Source organism: Mastomys coucha, unplaced genomic scaffold, assembly GCF_008632895.1.
Source record: "Mastomys coucha isolate ucsf_1 unplaced genomic scaffold, UCSF_Mcou_1 pScaffold15, whole genome shotgun sequence".
Lineage (NCBI taxonomy): Eukaryota > Metazoa > Chordata > Mammalia > Rodentia > Muridae > Mastomys > Mastomys coucha.
The window spans coordinates 137963143-137982888 of NW_022196897.1; the positions used below are offsets into that span (position 1 = coordinate 137963143).

A 19746-nucleotide genomic window follows, 5' to 3' on the forward strand; every position below is an offset into this window, starting at 1 on the left:
AAAAAAAAAAAAAAAAAAAAGATTCTTAGCCGGGTAGTGGTGGCTCATACCTTTAATCCCAGCACTTAGGAGGCAGAAAGAGACCAACTTGGTTGCAAAGCAAGTTCTAGGACAACCATGGCTATACAGAGAAACACTGTCTCAAAAAGAGTAAAGAAAAGAAAAAGACTCTTGAACTTAACCCTCAGAGGGTCATTCTTCTAAGGATTATAAAGTTCTTAGAGATTGCTGAGTACAAGTGGACTTTGATTTCTAAAGTGAGATCACAAAACATCTTGCAACTCAGCATTTTCAAGATTAGCTTTATAAGGAGAGAACTGCTTAGAATAGGATAAATTTTCCTATTAATCATAGGTTAATACCATGGCAGCTTATTTAAGTCTCAAAAGAAAGTTGGGCATGTTTGTACATGCTGTTGATTCGAGTACTTGGGAGGCAGAGGCAGGCAGATACCTGGTTTTGAAAACAGTCTGGGTCTACATAATGAGTTCTAGGTCATCCAGAGTCATATAGTGAAACACTGACCTTCAAAAGCATCAAACAATTATACCTATATAGACATTGATCTTCTTTTGGCTCATGTGGAAAGCAGAACATGTAGGTGTAGACATGTTTGCCCAGCCCTACAGGCTAGAAACTCAAGTCAGGCTGTCCTTCAGGAAGAACAAGAACTTAGCTAATGTCATTGGTTGACAAAGGCCAGGATTGACAAACTCAAAGGTGTGTTATTCCATTCACCTCAATTTCAGCTTATAAACTCTATTCAGATTTGATAGATGACCTAGATCAGGAGCTGGCAATTTCTTCTTATATCTAAGTACACTGTTGCTGTCTTCAGACACACCAGAAGAGGGCATCAGATATCATTACAGATGGTTGTGAGCCACCATGTGGTTGCTGGGATTTGAACTCATGACCTTTGGAAGAGAACAGCCAGTGCTCTTAACCACTGAGCCATCTCGCCAGCCCTGGCAAATTTCTTTATAGGGCTGAAGTCTTGGTCCTACTGTTCATCTCTGCTGTTATAGCGAAAAAACCCAGCCATGGATGGAGTGTCCACGTATAGGCATGATGGTGTGCAGATAAAATATTCATATAAGCAGACAGCTGGTTATTCATCCCCATCACTCTGCTACTAAAGAAATTCCTGTCTTTAAATAAAATGTTGGTAGGCTAAATTTTCTTTTGAGGGGAATGTGTTTGTAGAAATAATCAAGCCTTTGGATAAGAAGTTGTGCAGTTGTTGTGGACTTTGAGTCTTTTTGAACAGAAAGGATGCTGAGATAAGTAAAGAGCAGTTCACACCTATAATCCCAGCACTCAGGATGCTGAAGTTTGAAAGTAGCCTGGGCTACAACATTGCAAAACCCTGCCTTTCTGGGGGTTGGGAGGGTGTGGGTGGAGATTTTGTAATTTGGATGGAGCCCTGAGTGACTGTATGAACCAGTTCTTAAGGAATAGCTACCTGGTTCCCCTGATTGTCGTAAGGCTATTAGGAAAACTGACATAGAAGAGAAAGTAAACAACTAAACAGTAATTCATACAAGCAAATTTTCCTTTCTTGCAGGCCCTGGATTATTGTCACAGCATGGGAATTATGCATAGAGATGTGAAACCCCATAATGTCATGATTGATCATGAGCACAGAAAGGTAAAGTCAAACCTCTTTTATAAAAAAATATTAGCACATCTCCATTAAATCTGGTGCACGGATGTATAATTTCCAGCCTTTTCTTCTTAAAATAACTTTTTAAAATTCATTATTCTGGCCGGGCGGTGATGGTACACGCCTTTAATCCCAGCACTTGGGAGGGAGAGGCAGGTGGATTTCTGTGTTCCAGGACAGCCTGGTCTATAGAGTGAGTTCCAGGACAGCCAGGGCTATACAGAGAAACCAAAAATATATATATATATATTCTGTCAAGGGAAAGTGGAAGTATGTATGAGTGTGAATGTGTGCATACTGTGTCAGATGTATAGAGATCAGATCAATACTTTGTCAAGTTTTCTTTCTACCATGTGAGTCCTGGGTCTTGAACTGAGGTCATTAGGTTTTGTGTAAAACATGCTGAACCATCTTGCAACTCAAGGCAGTGTTTGTCTTTTAGGCTACCCTGACATTCAGTTTTTTAAGTTGCCAAGCCCACCTCTCTCACAGTGATCACTGTTGTAGTCGTTGGGGATTTAGGTGACTTATTCATACAATTGATATGTTTTCTGACATACGCCACATAATAGGGGTTTTGAGGCTGGAGCTATATAAGTGAACAAAGTAGACAAAAATGTTTGTCTCTAAAGTGTTATTTGAATCAAGTGTGGTGACTAAGTCAATTGTGCAAGGAGTGTCAAAGCTTGAGAGGCTGAACCAGGATATTGCTCTGAGTTCAAGGTCTGCTTGGTCTACATAGTGAGACCCTGTTTCAGAAAGGTATTGGAAAGGGAGGGATCAGGGAGAAGGCAGTGACAGGTAACAGAGGATAGATATTATATCTGTAAGGGGCACGTTGTAGTTGTGATTTCCATTGCTATGATAAAAATAATGACTAAAAGCAATTTAGACAGAAAGGGTTTGTTTCAGCTTATAGTTTGACAAGTCCATCATTGAGGGAACCCAGAGGGCAGGAGCTGATGCAGTGGCCATGAAGACATGCTGCTTACTGACCTGTTCAGTCAAGAGTACACCACAGGCTTGCCTCCCTTTCAGTCTCTGTTGAGGTTCCTTCTTCCCAAATGGCTGTAGCTTATGTCGAGTTGAAATAAAACTAGTCAGCACAGCACAGAAGGATGTTCTGTGGAGTTCCAGTAGAGTATGACACTTTGGGAGTACTGGAGCAGACCCAGCAATGCAAGGCCAGAAAGAAATACCTGCCAATAAGAAAAATAATTTCTACATTAAACACTAGCAGAGTGTCCTCTAATTTGATCCAGTTTTAGTACTTACTCCCTAGGCATAGCAGATTCCTAAAACTGCTCCTCCTTCCCTGTTAAATGCTGTTGGAAACAAGCCCCAGGGTTTTCCATCTATGCTTCTGAACAACTGCTATTGCTTGAGTTTACACACTTTGCTAGAACTTTTAGAACTTGGGTAAATAGATTTACTGGCATGTTCAAAATATTACAAATGACAATATTACAAATGACAGTATTACAAATGACAATATTACAAATGACAGTATTACAAATGACAGCATGTGGAGAGATGCTGAGGACAAGGCTCGTGGGAGTTGTCCGAGCACCATGCTATGTCCCAGCATACTGCTCTCTAGAAATTGCCACATGGCTGTCCAAAAGCCCCTTGAACTCCTTGTTTTTCATGGCATAAATGTGAAGTGTGAACAGCCAATTAGCAATGTGGTAGGCTCAGTGGGAGAACAAACAAGACTAGTTTCTTCATTCTTCCTTCATGTGATATAAGACCCTTTTAAAGGGTATCTTCATAGATGGTCTGTGCCAGAACAGATTTTCATATAAGTTTCTATGATCTACTTTAGAAAAACGAAACTCACTTCCTATTTACATTCTGGAGAAAAGGTGAAATGAGTACATAGGGGGAATTTTGTTCTCTAAAGCCTGCACTATGCCAGACACTAAGGCTGGGAATGTAGCCCAGTGCCTAGGAACATGTACAATCAATGGCCAGCACACACAGAAAAAAGACAAATAACTTTACCTCAAAGTATGTTTATCATTTTAGAAACTTGGAAAATAGGTGTTGTGAAAATTATTGTTTCAGAAACCATGGATGAAAAACAATATGTATATATTAAAATCATAATCTCACAATATGGCATGGTGGAACGGCAGCATGGATAGAGTTGAGATAAAAAGGAAAAAAAAATTAAGTCAGAGAGAGAACGAGAACCCCAAAGCCATATGTTACTCGTAGACTTTTCCTCTTTAGATGGTGAACAGAGGCTATGAAGAGTGGTGGCATGTATACTGACTATGTATTAAAATAGCTAAAAATGAGGATGAGATGATACTGTGAGGTGCTGGAAAGATGAGCACCTGGTTGAGGATCCCTCCTCTGGAGTACTCCAGTTTTAGAATAAGAGGAGTTGGAAGATGCTCTAGTTACATGTGACTTGATTTCTCTTTTTTTCCCTTTCAGCTTCGGCTAATAGACTGGGGTTTAGCTGAGTTTTACCATCCTGGTCAAGAGTATAATGTCCGAGTTGCTTCCCGATATTTCAAAGGTCCAGAACTACTTGTAGATTATCAGGTAAGAAGAGAATGTAAGTACAGTATTATTCCTGTGCTTATTTTACACATATTTTGTAGAAACATCAGTTTGTGCTTTGCATAAGCCATTTATCATATCCCTACCTGTCCTATTTTAGGCAAAATGTAAGATACATGAGTTTTGGGTGCGTGTGTGTGTGCGTGTGCGTGTGCGTGTGTGTGTGTTAGTGTTAAGTTATGGTCCTAAATTTACTTAAAGCAGAACCAGAAGATATTCATAAGAGATTCTCTTGATGTGGAAGATGTGTGGTGCACACTTAATCCAGCTTTTAGGAGACAGAAGGATTAGTTCAAGGCTTAATATGAGATTCTTTTTAAAAAGAATCAAGCATCTTTTGCACATCTCTTAAGTTTAGCTCAAATATGAAGAATACCCCATTACTCCCACACACATTCCAGTCGTGGGGGTTCACACTGATATCCATCGATAAACTTTGAAGGCTGAGGCAAGATTACCACAAGATTGAGGCCTGCCTTGGGCTACAGTGTAAGAAAAAAGGGAGGTGGGAATGATGCCTCACAAGTTAAAAGCACTCGCTACTCCTGCAGAGGAACTGGGTGCAGTTCCTAGAACTTACATAGTGGCTCATAACAGTTGGTTACTTCTGTCCTCTGCAAAAAACCAGTATATATGCAGTACACATACAATTAAATCATTTTTTTTTAATTTTGTATGTAATTTTATATGTATGAGTGCTTTGCTCAATTGTATGTCTTGAGTATCAAATTGATGACTGGTGCCTGTGGAGGTAAAAATAGGGTATTGGATTCCTTGAGTTACAAATCTTTACATGCTGCTATGTGGGTGCTTGGACGTGGACCTGGCCTTCTAGAAGAGCAGTCAGTGCTCTTAACTGCTAAGCCATTTCTCCAACTCCAAAATAAGTATTTGTTTTTTGTTTTTATTGGATAAAAAGATTTACTCAGTGTTTTAGAATTCCCTAGGACAACTTTCCATACCCATTATTTCTGAGTTAATATCAAATACCTTAAAGTTTTAGGTTCTGCCCTAAAAAGTTTCATTTCTAGAATTCTAAAGTATGTAACCTTGCTAAGTATGGTACCATATGGTAGAAGAGGCAGGCAGCTCTGAGTTCAAGGACAGTCTGGGGAATATAGTGAGTTCCAGACCAGCCCAGACTGTGCAGTCGTATCCTCTCTCAGAGTTAACTAAATAGGGTAGGCCCTTTCAAGGGAATCCTTGGATTTCTTCACATAGTAAAATTGTAGGGTTTTCTTTTTCAAGTGGTTCAAAGTAGTATTTACAGTTTGCTTTAAAACAGAGATGAGGAAGATAGACAGGAGCCTAGCATAACTGTCTGTTGTGAGGCTCCACCAGGAGCTGACTGAAACAGATGCATAGACTCACAGCCAAAGGGGACAGAGATCGGGACTCTTATGGAAGAGTTAAAGAAAGGATGAAAGGTCCTGGAAGTGATAGGAACTTCACAGGAAGATCAACATCATCAACTAACTTGGACCCTTGGGGCTCTCAGAGACTGAACCAGCAACCAAAGAACATACATAGGCTGGACCTTGTCCTTGCCCTCCTGCACATATGTAGCAAATGCACAGTTTGATGGTCTTCTTGTGGGTCCCCTAACAATTGGAGTAGGTGCTGTCCCTAAAGCTATTGCCTCTATCCCATTCTCCCAACAGGATCCTTGTCTGGCTTCAGTGAAAGAGAATGTGCCTAGTCCTGCAGAGAGTTACGTGCCTGGGGTGGGGAGGGCGGCTAGGTTGGGGGTTTCTACCCTCTCATTGGAGAAGGGGAAGGTGGAGGGGACTGTGTGAGGGGGTAAGAGGGGATAGATTGGGATGTCACATGGATAAATAAATTAATGGGGGAAAAAACTTGAGTTGAGTGACTAAGTTGGCTCAAAAGTTAAGAGCACACACTAATCTTGTAAAAGACCTGAGTTAGGTTCTCATAACCACCTATAACTCCAGCTTCTGCCTTTCTGGATTTTTTTTGGTGGGGGTGACTTCACTTTCACTCATGTTCACATACTGTACTCACCCCTTATTTTAAACACAAATACACACTTAACAAAAAATCGTAGGGAGAAATAAAACTGGATTGATAGAAGGGCTGGCAGTGTAGCCTAAAGGTCAGCCAATTGCCTAGCATGCACAAGGCTCAAGGTTCCATTTCTTGTATCAAAGAAAAACCCAACAAGCCAATAACTAGGAGAAAGATATGTGATGTTTCACTATGAGCAAAGTAATTTTTAATTTTTTTAAATATCCATTTGGGGGACCCTTAACCAGCTTAGCAGTTAAAAGCACTGACTGCTCTTCTAGAAGTCCTGAGTTCAATTCCCAACAACCACATGGTGGCTCATAATCATCTGTAATGGGATCTGATGCCCTCTTCTGAAGTGTCTGAAGAGAAGACAGTGTACTCACAGACATAAAAATGTCTATTTTGTATCTAGAAGTGACTAGTGTGGGAATGCATATGTGATAATGATGTTTTCTTTAATACAGATGTACGATTATAGTTTGGATATGTGGAGCTTGGGTTGTATGCTGGCAAGTATGATCTTCCGGAAGGAGCCATTTTTCCATGGACATGACAATTATGATCAGGTGATAACATGTTACTCCCATTAAGAAATTTACTGACCTAGTGTAACGATGGCCAGATCTGGAAACTCATTAAAAACTTCAGTGGGTCTAGGCTATCTGGTAAGTTCCAAGACAGCCTGGGCGACAATGTTTTAAAAAATATAAAAAACTATTCAGATGTGGTTGTGCATTTCTTTAGTCCTAACACCTGGGAGACAAACAGCATGTGGGTTTCTAAATTCTGAGACTACACTGTGAAACCTTTTTTCAATCCCTGCCTTTATCCTACTCACCCTGTATGATAGCTCATGCCTTTAATCCCAGCACTCAACAGGAGGAGGAGGTAGATCTCTGAGTTGAAGGCCAGTTTGGTCTACACAGCAAGTTCCAGGACAGTCAGTGCTACATAGAGTGAACCTGTCTCAAAAATCAAAGAATTAAAGAAACCATTAAAGTGCAGTTGCCGTACACCTCACCTCACTAGCCTAGTTCATAATACATAATATCTGAGAGTTCTCTACTTGTTCAGCTAGCTTTACTGGTCCTTAAAACAGCTAGATTTAACCTTTTATTTAAGGGGTAGGCTGTGTCAAAACAGGGTCTCTCTGTACAGCCCTGGCTTCCCTAACTTTTATCAATAGACTAGGCTGGCCTTGAACTCACAGACTTGCCTGCTTCAGTTTCCAAGTGCTGAAGCATGCACCATCAAGTGATGGTGCATGCTTCCTGGATGCACACAGATCCTTTTAGTGTTTTGCTCTTGCTTCTATGTGAAGTGAGCAAGTGAATTTCTCAGTAGAACACATACACAGAGGCCAGATTGACAGGTTAGACACTATAGAAAGCTTGTTCCTCTTGAAGTCTGCAGCTTTGTGTCAAGTGCCATACAGGACTGAAGGGTACGGGGTGCAGAGGAATGCCTTCAAATAGCTCATTGTCTGTCTGTAGGCAAATAGGCAATAAAAGCAATTGAAAATAACGCTAAAATGAATGCAGAAGTGTGTATGACAGGTTCTAAAAGAACAGCCATTGTCATTTGAGTTGTGGTGAGGAGAAAAAGACAACTAGGGGGACATTTCAAGGGGAGAAAGAACCAGGCAAAATAGTACACTGTAGCTGTCTTCAGACACACCAGAAGAGGGCGTCAGATCTCACTACAGATGGTTGTGAGCCACCATGTGGTTGCTGGGATTTGAACTCAGGACCTTCAGAAGATCAGACAGTGCTCTTAACTGCTGAGCCATTCTGCCACCATAGTTGGCTTTTTCTAATGCTTTCTAATTGAGCTTATATAAGAATTTTATATGAAATTTACCCCTACTACACACCAAAATTTGAATTAAAATTTTTGGGCTAACATTTATTTGTAGGGCATATTGGTTTATTTAGCTCACTTATTAGTTGCTGACTTGATTATATATTATACTTGTGGTTTTCTCTCTGATGTCAGTTGGTGAGGATAGCCAAGGTTCTGGGAACAGAAGATTTATATGACTATATCGACAAGTACAATATTGAATTAGATCCACGTTTCAACGATATCTTGGGCAGGTAAGTTACCCACCACCCCTAGAGTTTCTGGTTTTGGCAGTTGTCTTACTGTCTTTGCCAAAAGTGCTAAGGTGTCTGGTCTGGTGCTATAGGATGCTGTTTGAGCATGCATGATAACATTGGATTGAATGGCCATCTGTCTAGGTCCTCATAAAAAGGCCTGAGTACTTGAAGGTTATAGTCAGGGTTCCTGTGACAGGAGTATATGAGGGGTCTAAGTAGAAGAATACAGTTAGATGAAACCTTCAGCTCTGTCCTGATAAGTTTACATCTTTGCAAGTGAAGAAAGTAGACTGGTCTGCTCACTGTTACCTCGCAATGCTGATGAGCCAGAGTAGTAAGGCACAATCTACTTAGAGAAGGACATAGGCTTTCTGATGCAAAGAGTGGCATAACTGCCAAGAATGGAAATGGGGGAAGATCATTAGCTTGCTCAGCCTCCTGTGTGCTGCATAAGAACATTAACAACCTAAGAGTCACTTGAAGTATGTTTCTTCAAAGACAGAAGGCCCAGATTTTTCCTTGGAGCAATGTGGTAGAAATATTTCATTCCAGTCCAGGGTTTCTACCCTACCTTTGACCATTTAGTTCTTGGATAAAAGATACACACAACTTTTGTATTTACAATAAGGCTTAGCACTAGAGCTGGGCAGATATCTGCCCCCTAAGCTATTAAAAATCTATTTCCTATCAATTCCCTCAAGTTATCACTATGTTTCATCTGGGATGCTCTTAACTTCAATTGGCTAGCCCTCAGGGCCATCTTTTCTTGACTCCTAACCCATGGCAACTTTTTCTTCCTCACCTTCACTCTTCATGGTTGTCCTCAAACACCCAGGCCCAGAAACCCTTAAACCTGTGCATGTTTCTTCTGCCCAGCTGTTAGCATCAGAAATAACTTGGGGGCCAGGGCACATAGGGTCACTTGGATCTATGTGTGGGCTATCTCTGGGGCAACTAGGTCATGAGGAACCAGTATTAGCATTAAAATACAAGCCACAGGCCAACCCACTACAGAGCAACACTGTCCTTGTCAGTTACCTCCTATCTGAGGGTGTTCCCCTCTGTAATACAGTAGTGCTACAAGGCTATCTTTTAGATTTTATTCCTCTTGCTGTTGGTTAGACTTCTGTACCCTGTGGCCCATTTTGCATTTCTAATTTTGCCTTATAGACACTCCCGTAAGCGATGGGAACGCTTTGTCCACAGTGAAAACCAACATCTTGTCAGCCCTGAGGCCTTGGATTTTCTGGACAAGCTGCTACGATATGACCACCAGTCCCGGCTCACTGCAAGAGAGGCCATGGAGCACCCTTACTTCTGTGAGTCCAGTTGTATAGCCCTTCACTGCCCAGTAGACTATATGAGGCCGAAAAGAGTTTGTTGTAAACAAGGTTCTAGACTAAGTGTTATAGAGTAGACCTGGAATAGATCAGCTCATATTAGTCTACCAACAAGTTACTTCACCCATTTGGAGCCTCATTTTTTTCAGATGAGGGGAGTTGCCTCATGACAGCAGTTGCCATGCAGAATTTGGGGAAGTGGGCTGGGAATCTAGGCAGTACCAGAACACTTACCTAGTATGTGTAAGACCTTCAATTTAATCCACAGTACTACCAAATAAAAAGGAACATGATAATGCTTTAATGAAATTTCTTTTATATAGGTTTGTGCCTGTAATCTCTATGCTTGGGAGAACTAGAGTAGGTTCACCACAAGTTCCAAATCAGACTGGACTGCATAGTAACTACCAAGCTAGGCTGGGTTATAAAGTAAGAATCTATCTAAAAAAAAAAAAAAAAAAAAACCAGGAAGCAGGGTTACAGAGATTTATTTTCCTTCTATTTCTAGCGACTGTTTGACCTGGTTGAGTATAATAGATCTTGATCTGACCTACCTTTGCTAATCATTTGTTGGAGCTAGAGATGTTTACAAGTCTTACTATTGTATAAGCTGTAAGGTTTATGGGTATATAGCCAACTATGCTTTTATGAGTGAAGTGTTTCTCCACCTACTCTAGATATATGATGCTGTTTGTTTTCCTATTGGATTGTTCCCTGAAGAATAATGCAATGATATTCCACTTAGTCTGAACTTGTTGCCCATTCTGCTATAACTGAAACACATTCAGGATGAAGAGTAAAGTTTATGATTATATTCTATCCTACACAGGCAAATATCTTTGGCCCACTCAGTCTTCTGCTCTGGCCCAATTCACTAATACTAAATTGCTGTCTTGGCCAGGTCACATTGTATTGTCTCCATTAAACATCCATTTAGCCGGGCAGTGGTGGCACATACCTTTAATCCGAGTACTTGGGAGGCAGAGGCAGGCAGATTTCTGAGTTTGAGGCCAGCCTGGTCTACAGAGTGAGTTCCAGGACAACCAGGGCTATATATAGAGAGAAACCCTGTCTCGGAAAAACAAAAACAAAAACAAAAAAAACAAAACAACAACAACAACAAAAAAAAAAACAACCATTTAGCCATCTTCATATTTTTTCTTTTGGTTTTTTCGAGTCAGGATTTCTCTGTATTGCCCCAGCTGTCTTGGACCTCACTCTGTAGACCAGGTTGGCCTGGAACTCAGAAATCCACCCGCCTCTGCCTGTGCTGTGATCAAAGGCATGCGCCACCACTGCCCAGTGTGCCATCTTCATTTTTAATTAGCTGTATAGTGGATCAGCTACTCTTCATCCTTCCATTGAATTCACAGTTTTTAACTACAGTTTGTATAAGCCAGGTGTTTATTATGTAATACTTATTTAATTCATGGTGAAGGTAGTTGCTGCTTTATGTTCTAAAAGTGACACAGAGTAGAAATTGAGTAAAGATTGGAGAAAACTACTCTTATTTCTTATTTACTAGTTTTGTACACCAAACAGAATGGGACCAACCTTCTTCTCTGTTTTCTAGACACTGTTGTGAAGGACCAGGCTCGGATGAGTTCCACTAGCATGGCAGGGGGCAGCACCCCTGTCAGCAGCGCCAATATGATGTCAGGTTGGTGATTGGGCACTTCTCTTTTAGAAAGTAGAAGAAAGTTACTGTTTTTAGTTTCAGTTCCCTTTTTGTGCCTGATTTCTTGTATACCCTTTTTTCTCTGTAAAATTGTGAGTGTGGCTGGTATGAGAACATTGGTATGCATTTGGGTGAAAATCAGAGTTCAGCCTCAAATGTGATTGTTCAGGAGCCATCTCCACTTTGTTTCATTGAGTTCTTTCATGTGTGTGCATGTGTACCACAAGCTGTGGGCTTTCTCTCTGGAACCCACCATTAGGTTAGGTTAACTGGCTAGGCAGCCCCCTCCAGCCCTAGGTTTACATGAATGGTGGGGATCAAACATTGGTCAGTGGGTATATATAATCTGTGCTGGTAAATGCTGTCGGTATACTTTTAATGTCACTGTCTTGTAAGAAATCAACAGTCTCCCTTCAGAATTATAGTATCCCTATAGAAAACTTTTTGCAGAGATTTGAATTCCCAACAAACTATGAAGAGCAAAGAGATGTATGTATGTATGTAGTAATTGGTTTGGTTTGATTTTGGTTTTTCGAGACAGGATTTCTCTGTGTAACCCTGGCTGTCCTGGAACTCACTCTGTAGACCAGGCTGGCAGAGAACTCAGAAATCCACCTGTCTCTGCTTTCCAAGTGCTAGGATTAAACGTGTTTGCCACCACTGCCTAGTCATGATTGGCTTTTTGAAAGAATCTTATATAGCTCAAAGATATTTTTCACCTACATATTCCTGTGTTTGAACAGTAATCTCCCATATTCATGGTTTTACTTACTCATAATTCAAAAGTACTGTTTGTCTGGTGTCTATTGAGAGAACTCATATTCATAAAACTTTTTAAAAGGAGCTTTGTTATAATTAGTCTTTGAACAACTGTCAAACTACAATGGTCACTCAGTGGAGAAAGGTACATTCTTGCCTCTAAGTGGCAATTGTGTTTGGAAATTTATGACCATGACTAATTTATAAATTAATCTATTGTATATATGTATGTAGAGAATACATATATACATATAGTGTTGGGGACTGCCCAAGGTCTCAGGGACCCTGGGGCATTGGAACACATACCCCACACATAGGACTGGTGTCTTGAATTTGAGGGAATTGAGGGGAAGGGGGAGGAACTGGCTGATTGATGGGAAACTACATAATTGTATTGGAAATGGAGAAGAGACCAAAAACAAATAATCACTTAGAGGCAAGAATGCACCTTTCTCCAGTAAGTGACCATTGTAGTTTGAAAGTTGGTTAAAGTCCTATGCTGTTCAGTGTGGTAGCAGCTGCCCAAATAGCTATATAATAAAAACCGAATAAAAGTAGTTGTGCCCCCAGTCCTTGGAGTCACATTTCTTTGTAGCTTACCATGTCTTGTCAGAAGTCACCCTTTGAGAAAGTAGGGTGCAGAACAGAGTTTCTAGACAGTGCTGCCCTAAACAGGCTGCCAATGGTATTTGTATAATTGTCAGTTGGCTGCTAAATTTATGAATTAGAACTTTTAGTATTTTTTAAAAATATTTAATTGTTTATTTCATTTATTGATGTACATGAGTGCCCTGTCTTCAGACACACCAGAAGAGGGCATCAGATCCCATTATAGATGGTTGTGAGTCACCATGTGGTTGCTGGGAATTGAATTCAGGACCTCCAAAAGAGTAGCCAGTGCTCTTAACTGCTGAGCCATTTCTTCAGCTCCCCTAGAATTTACAATTTTAACTTGGATTTATACAGATCAAACTTTGAAGTGTACAAAATGTGGCCAAGAGAAATTATAAAGAAAAAATTATTGTATTCAACTTTTGGGGAAAACATTATGGAAGATTTGATGGCTCTGATGTATATGCTTGGTGTCTGTCTCTGGCTTACGGCTCTTTTCTTTCAGGGATTTCTTCAGTGCCAACCCCTTCACCCCTTGGACCTCTGGCAGGCTCACCAGTGATTGCCGCTGCCAACTCACTTGGGATACCTGTTCCAGCTGCTGCTGGCGCTCAGCAGTAATGACCCCCATCTGTCTTCTGATGCCTGAGCAGAGGTGGGGAAGTCCACCCTCTCCTTGATGCAGCTTGCGCCTGGTTGGGAGGGGTGAGAACACTTCAGAAGCACCGTGTCTGAACCGTTGCTTGTGGATTTAGTAGTTGAGTCATAAAAAAAAAATTATAGGCTGATTTTTCTTTCTTTTTAAAACAAAAAACAAAAAACAAAAAAAAACTTGGACTTTTCATAACTCAGGGGATTCCCTGAAAAAATTACCTGCAGGTGGAATATTTCATGGACAAAATTTTTTCTCCCCTTCCAAATTCAGTTTATCACCACTAGAGAACAAAGATAGACTGGCCTCAGCCCCAGCCACTGCGCGTGTGGAGCTTTCGTCCCCTTCCCACGTTGCTCTCCCCACATTGTACACTCTTGGGGCTTATAGCTCATGTTCTCCAGAGATTATAAACTGTAGCTCATCAAGGGAGGAGAGGAGGGGAAAGGTAGGGAGGACCCAGTCCATCCTGCAACACTGTTCTGCTGGCTGGCCACTTCATCTCTTCTCTCCAGGACTGCATCCATGGCTTACTCCGGCTCTGTGGAGGTGGGTCTGTCTTATTTACATCAAGATGTTAAAAGTCAACCCAACTTGCAAACAGATCCAAAAGCTTTTTTTTTTTTTTCCTCAATGAATCATGTCTTACTAACCTAACCCTAAATGATTTTAATTTTAGTTTAGTTTCCATTTGTGATACTTTCCTTTCTGGGCTCCTAGTTTGGTCTTTCCCTTTTCATCTCCAGACATGCAGTGCTTCATAACTGGTAGGAGAGAGAAGGCAAAATCTTTTTCAGTTTTCTTTGACTTGGCCATTTTGAAGTCAGTTAGTGGGCATAATTTATTGCTTTTTAAAAAAGAAATATTGTCCATATAAGTTTCATGCTAGCATTCTTATGAGCTAACGGGTGATGTGGCCGCACTGGGTTCATTTTAAGCTTTGTACTTTCCCCCCTCCTCCTGCCTTGCCCTTTCTTCACATGCCATCCAGTGAGGAGCCCTGCTCTGAGAGTTGTAAGTGTATTTGAGAGGCAGGAGCAGAGCCACTCTCTCCAGTGAACCAGAAATGGTAGATCTGTAATTGTGGGAAATGATCAGTTCTCTTGTCGTGGCCCTGCCACCCCTTGCTGTGTGTATATATATAATACTTTGTCCTTCATATGTGAAAGATCCAGTGTTGGAATTCTTTGGTGTAAATAAACGTTTGATTTTATTTATCAAGGTTAGATTTAAGTTCCCTGTGTAAAGGTCTCACTGGGTGGGTGTCTCACATTCAAACCTGAGGGGACTACAGCCCATACCATGGAAGCTTCCCAAGGCCCTCATTTTTATACACCCCTCATTTGACCCATGGTATTGGGCAGGGCAGAGAGGCCTTAAAAAAGCACCACAAGCCAAAGCGTCTCTGGGGATTAAGGATCCTTTGCCATAAAACTCATTCTGTGTCTCAGCATTGCAGGGATGGGGGTAGGAAAGTCGCCAGTTTTTGTGTGTTTGTGTGTGTATAAAGTGGACTTTCCACTGTAATCCAACCACCTAAGTTATCAGGTGCTTCACTGAGGAAGCCTAGTTTTTTAAGCACAACAGCAAAACATCAGCTCTGTATTTTCTCCTGTTATTTCATTACAGTAGCTGCCTGTGGGGACTAGGAAAAAATCTTCCAACATATTTTAAGGCTAAAATCTTAGTTCCCCATCCTCCTACCTTTTTAAATTCATAAGCCTTTCTCACCTGGCATCATAGATAAAACATAATTGTTTGGGGAGTTGAATTTAATTAACTTACCTAACTTTGTAACCCATCTTGGCTTTAGTAACTTTATCAAGGTGGTGGCTTTAGCGAATGTAATGATAAAAATAGAGGATGCTAATGCTTTTCTTAATGTTTCTCAACCATAGAGAGAGCTAAAAGGAAAAACCTGACTGCAGAGTGATTTTTCTTCTTTTTGGCCACTTGCAGTGACTATTTATTGTACTTGATTCATGTGTGCCCTAGCGGGCTGTGAGGGTCACCATGTTGGATTTGTGCAGAGCTGAAAGCACCAGGTGTGCCAGAGATGCAGTTTGTGATTATGTTTGCACTGGATCATGATTTGAACAAGACACTTAGACTGAATTCTTTTTTTTTTTTTTTTTTTTTTTTTTTTTTTTTTTTTTTTTTTTTTTTTTTTTTGAGGTGGAAAGAAAAGTTGTAGATCAGGACTCCACACCCTGCTTACAGCTCAGAAGTGTAGGTGTGTCTGAGGCTGGTGTTGACAGCTGTAGATAACTGGGCCTCCTCACACATCAAACCTGTGCAAGAGCTGAGGGTGAATGCAGAGGACTCCTGTGTGCCACCTAAAAGAGTCCTTTAAAATAAATTGAAGCTTAAAAGACAAAAAAAGGAGTCACTGCAGAAACATGGAAAGTTTTAAAAGATCTGAGTGGGTGGGGGGTAGGGAGGGTCAGGGTTTACAGAGTAACAACTTCTGTGTTGTAAATTACCTCATCTGTACACCTTGTATTGGGACACTATTTCTCAGCACTTCCTGTGTCTGTATTGCTTATATGGTGAGATGGATGCCAATATAAAACAGCTGTGTTGGCAGTTACTCTGAAAGTATTTTTTAACTTTGTTTAGAAGTGTGCCCTTCCCCCCTTTAAGTTTAAAGTCAGAATTCTCCTCCTTGATTTATTGGTTGTAATTGTATTGTAATTGGTATGACTAAGACATAACTGTGCTGGGAAGAAGTTGTGCCATGAAGGTCTTTAATTTTTTTTAAATAAAAACATTTAAATCAATGAAATGTCCATGCAGCCTGAGCAATATGCTTCTCCGACCGACACCGTGTGTAATAAAGGATGGTTTAGTTTTCATAGTATTTGAATTTAAATATTAGGTTAGTGGAGATGTTAGGTGGGAGAAATTTAATATTAGTAGAGGAACTCTGAAGTTTTGGCATTGAAGTATGGTGGAAGGGAGCATCATGGTCCTATTCATTCATGCCCCTGTCACACACATACAGTCACATCACATCTGTTAGACCTAGGGTCACTCTGCTAGGGAGAATGTGTCAAGAGCCTGACATTGCTCTGGTCCTCTGATATGGAAGGGTAGTCCTTTGGTCTTCAGTTTATCAGGTGGCAGAAGCCCTTCCCTCCTAGGGACCTCTGTTTTAAGGAAGGAGAAACTAAATATTGTCTGAGGCCTTGCTCACCTCTAACACTGATTTTTAGAACTTCTGAGTGGCACTTAAGATTTAAAAAGGCCTATGAGAACATCATGTTTTAGGGGAATTTCTTTTCTTTTGATGAACAGCATTATAGTCCCTGTGGACAGTGAACTTTGAAGATAACACAGCTATTCAGGGGGCTATTTGGCAGTGTTAGAGACGTGGACTCTGCGTGTGCTGATGAACTTGTGGGAACGTATTAGGCAGCTTAAGTACATGCTATCATAAAGGTCTGAAAAAGTGTATGAAATGGTGTCTGACTTAACGGCTGAGTGAAGTCCCTATACAGACCAGAGCATGTTTGCTTCTCAATTCACTTATAGTTAGAAGAACTGGAGAATGCGGAAATCCTAAATTTCTCATTTGCCTTATAAAATGTTCACTGCATAGGATTTTATAGCTGACTTGTTGGAGGTTCCTGGATACTGAGAAGTTAGGCTTAGATACAAGAAACTATCGTGTAATATAATTGAATTGAATTGATTGAGCAAATCCTGGAAACTAGTTTTGTCATCATCATCTACAAATTCCCAGAGCAGGTTTTCTGCCATACTTAGAGGTAGGTGTGGGTGATTATTCAGTCACTGATCCTTGCCTGCCTTCCTGCTGGTATTTTCTTAGTGTTGCAGTTCTAAGGGATGTTCTAGTTGTAGGTCATTTGTGCTAAAGAGGTTGACTTCTAAGACCATGTCTCTTCCCCAACCTCCCCCTTTTTTTGTTTTCTGAGACAAGGTTTCTCTGTGTAATTGTTTTGGTCTAGGAGTTGCAAACACCAATCTCAGTCAGACAGGGATGGTTTCTTGAACACACACTCTAATACTGATCAGACTAGGGGCATAGCGCATAAGTATCTGAACTATGATGATGGACATCTTTTTCTGTTAGCTTAGAAAAAACCACAATGAACTCAAAACGCAGGTGCAGGAAGTGCTGCCTGGCAGTCAGCCATTTTCATGATGCTCAAGCCATTAGACACAACAGTTCATACTGACCTTTAACCTGATGGGTCCTACATAAAACTTTGTGGAATTTCTTAAGATTAACAAACTTCAGAACATAACTGGGGATGTGTTTAGCATGGTCCTGTTTGAGTCACGTCTCTTCTCTGTCAGTGACTGGCAGGCATGTTACAGCAACAATATGAAATAGCTTGGCAGGCATGGAACAAAATGGCCATAGCTATTCTGATTGGTGGAGGTGGAGATCAGACCATAACAGTATCAGCCTGGATTGTCCTGGAACTCACTTTGTAGTCCAGGCTGGCCTCAAACTTAGATTGACCTAGATTGCCTCCTGTGTGCTGAGATTAAAGGCGTGTACCTCAGCACCCACCAAGAACCATTTCTTGGTTGAAGAAGAAATTAAATTGATCAGGTGTCTTTAGGGTGATACTTTTTCCTCAGGAAATAAGGTCTGAAAACTTGGATCTTCATGCCCCACCCATCTGAGGGTTCCTTTCCTTGATTCTACTGTTGCATTTCTTTGTCTTTGTGCCACTTGAATTTTCCTTGTGTTTTTTAGTTGATGTCACTGTCCCTCAAGTCATCTCCCTGATGACCTGGCTTGTCTTACTAAAACCCCTTTTCTAAAATGTAGGTAGGCCATTATCTCCCAGAAATGAAGAAGGCTGAGTGGAATAACATAGTGCTTACTAAATGGCCAGAAATATCATAAGGGGCATCTTTGTAGCTGTTAAGTATAAGCCACAGGCCAGTCTGTATCAATAGGACAAGATGTTTTTTTTTAAGGAGCCCTAGTGAGTAAGTGGCTGAAGCAAAAGAAGTAATCCCAACTAAGTAAATTTAAACACAGATTTGTGTTTGTTTTGTGTTTTGAGGTTTTAGGTAGAGTCTCTAGTTCTGGCTGTCTGAAATTGTTATGTAGACTAGGGTGGCCTTAAATTAACAGATCTACCTGCTTCTGCTTTGAATGCTGGGATTAAAGGCATGTGCCACCACACTTTGCTCAGAAATCTTTTTTTACACCTGTATATAGTGATTTAAAATTCAAAATTTTAAATTTAAAATTCTAAATGAGATGGGTACATAGAGAGCAGCAGTAAGACTGAAGTAAGCTGGACTGTGGTGGTGCAAACCTTACTCCTAGCACTTGGGAGGTAGAGTCAGCCGGATCTCTTTGAGGCCAGACTGGTCTCCCACAAAGTGAGTTCTAGAACAGCCAGGGCTGCACAGAGAAACCCTGTCTTCAGGGGTTGGGGGAACTGAAGTACAAAGTACCTGTTCTATAGTCCCTGTGTTCAGATTAGATGTTAAGTGTAAGTACCCACCAACGCTTTAGGATGTAGTAGACTAGGAACAGATGATGTCTCCTTACTTTACTATATAACTTTATAGTGTGCATAAGGTATCTATAGGAAGACTGTAGATCTCTGAAAAACTGAGGTTTTACAAGATGCCAGTGATATCTTCACTAGAAAAGAAAAAGTATCAGTTAAGCAGGACAGGTTTCCACCAAGTCAGCCAGATTTCTGATTTTCCCAAAGCCCAGGATGGCCCTTTGCCGTTCCTCTTATTCTTTCTTTTTTTCTCTGATACTCTGTCACTCTGGCCATAGTTCCTATGGATTCTTCTTTGCCACCATGAAATGGCCCTTGCCCTGAGCCCTCCACATAGGCTCCTCTAGAATAGCCAGTCCATTTCTTATACTTATAGCAGAAACCTAGCCCAGGTTGTCCTAGAATGTAACACGTAGCTCAGACAGGCTGGGAACTTGCCTGTAATCATTTCTGAGCTCCCCAGTGCTGAGGTTACAGTTGTATGCACTCTGTTTTACCTGGCCCTGATTATCCTGTATGAGATGTTACTTGGCAAGGATGTTAGTTCATGAACCTGGTCCTATCGTCAACAACTTGGGAGTAAGAGATTAGATATGAACTATGTAGAAATATCAAATAATAAAGCAAGGATTTAGGTTATATACATGGAATAACTCTAGCTGGTCTGTTTTTTAATACCTAGAGAATATTGGGGATAATAGCTTATCTTTGAAGCCTAGCATGCATAAGGCTCTGGATTCCCCTAGCACTGCAATAAATGAGTCTAGGAAATGTAAAGATTTACAGTCAACATGGTAGAAGGGACTAATTTATATAGGCACTCACTTACTG

General features: G+C 40.8%; 1 protein-coding gene and 1 long non-coding RNA gene across 10 annotated transcripts in view; one reads left to right on the forward strand and one right to left on the reverse strand.

Moving 5' to 3' along the window:
• The window catches only part of Csnk2a1 (casein kinase 2 alpha 1), a 49315-nt gene extending 34685 nt beyond the window's left edge, over positions 1-14630 (forward strand). For all 6 annotated transcript variants that reach the window (XM_031372255.1, XM_031372256.1, XM_031372257.1 and 3 more), the window contains 7 exons: positions 1568-1651; positions 4112-4222; positions 6733-6834; positions 8264-8364; positions 9538-9686; positions 11281-11367; positions 13262-14630. In XM_031372255.1, coding sequence (XP_031228115.1) covers positions 1568-1651; positions 4112-4222; positions 6733-6834; positions 8264-8364; positions 9538-9686; positions 11281-11367; positions 13262-13377 — 750 coding nt within the window. In that variant the 3' untranslated portion in view covers positions 13378-14630. The remainder of the gene's footprint in view (positions 1-1567; positions 1652-4111; positions 4223-6732; positions 6835-8263; positions 8365-9537; positions 9687-11280; positions 11368-13261) is intronic.
• Positions 1-19746, reverse strand: part of LOC116091161 — a 35101-nt gene that overhangs the window by 4953 nt on the left and 10402 nt on the right. For all 4 annotated transcript variants that reach the window (XR_004118959.1, XR_004118961.1, XR_004118960.1 and 1 more), the window contains one exon: positions 2663-2865. This is a non-coding gene — a long non-coding RNA (uncharacterized LOC116091161). The remainder of the gene's footprint in view (positions 1-2662; positions 2866-19746) is intronic.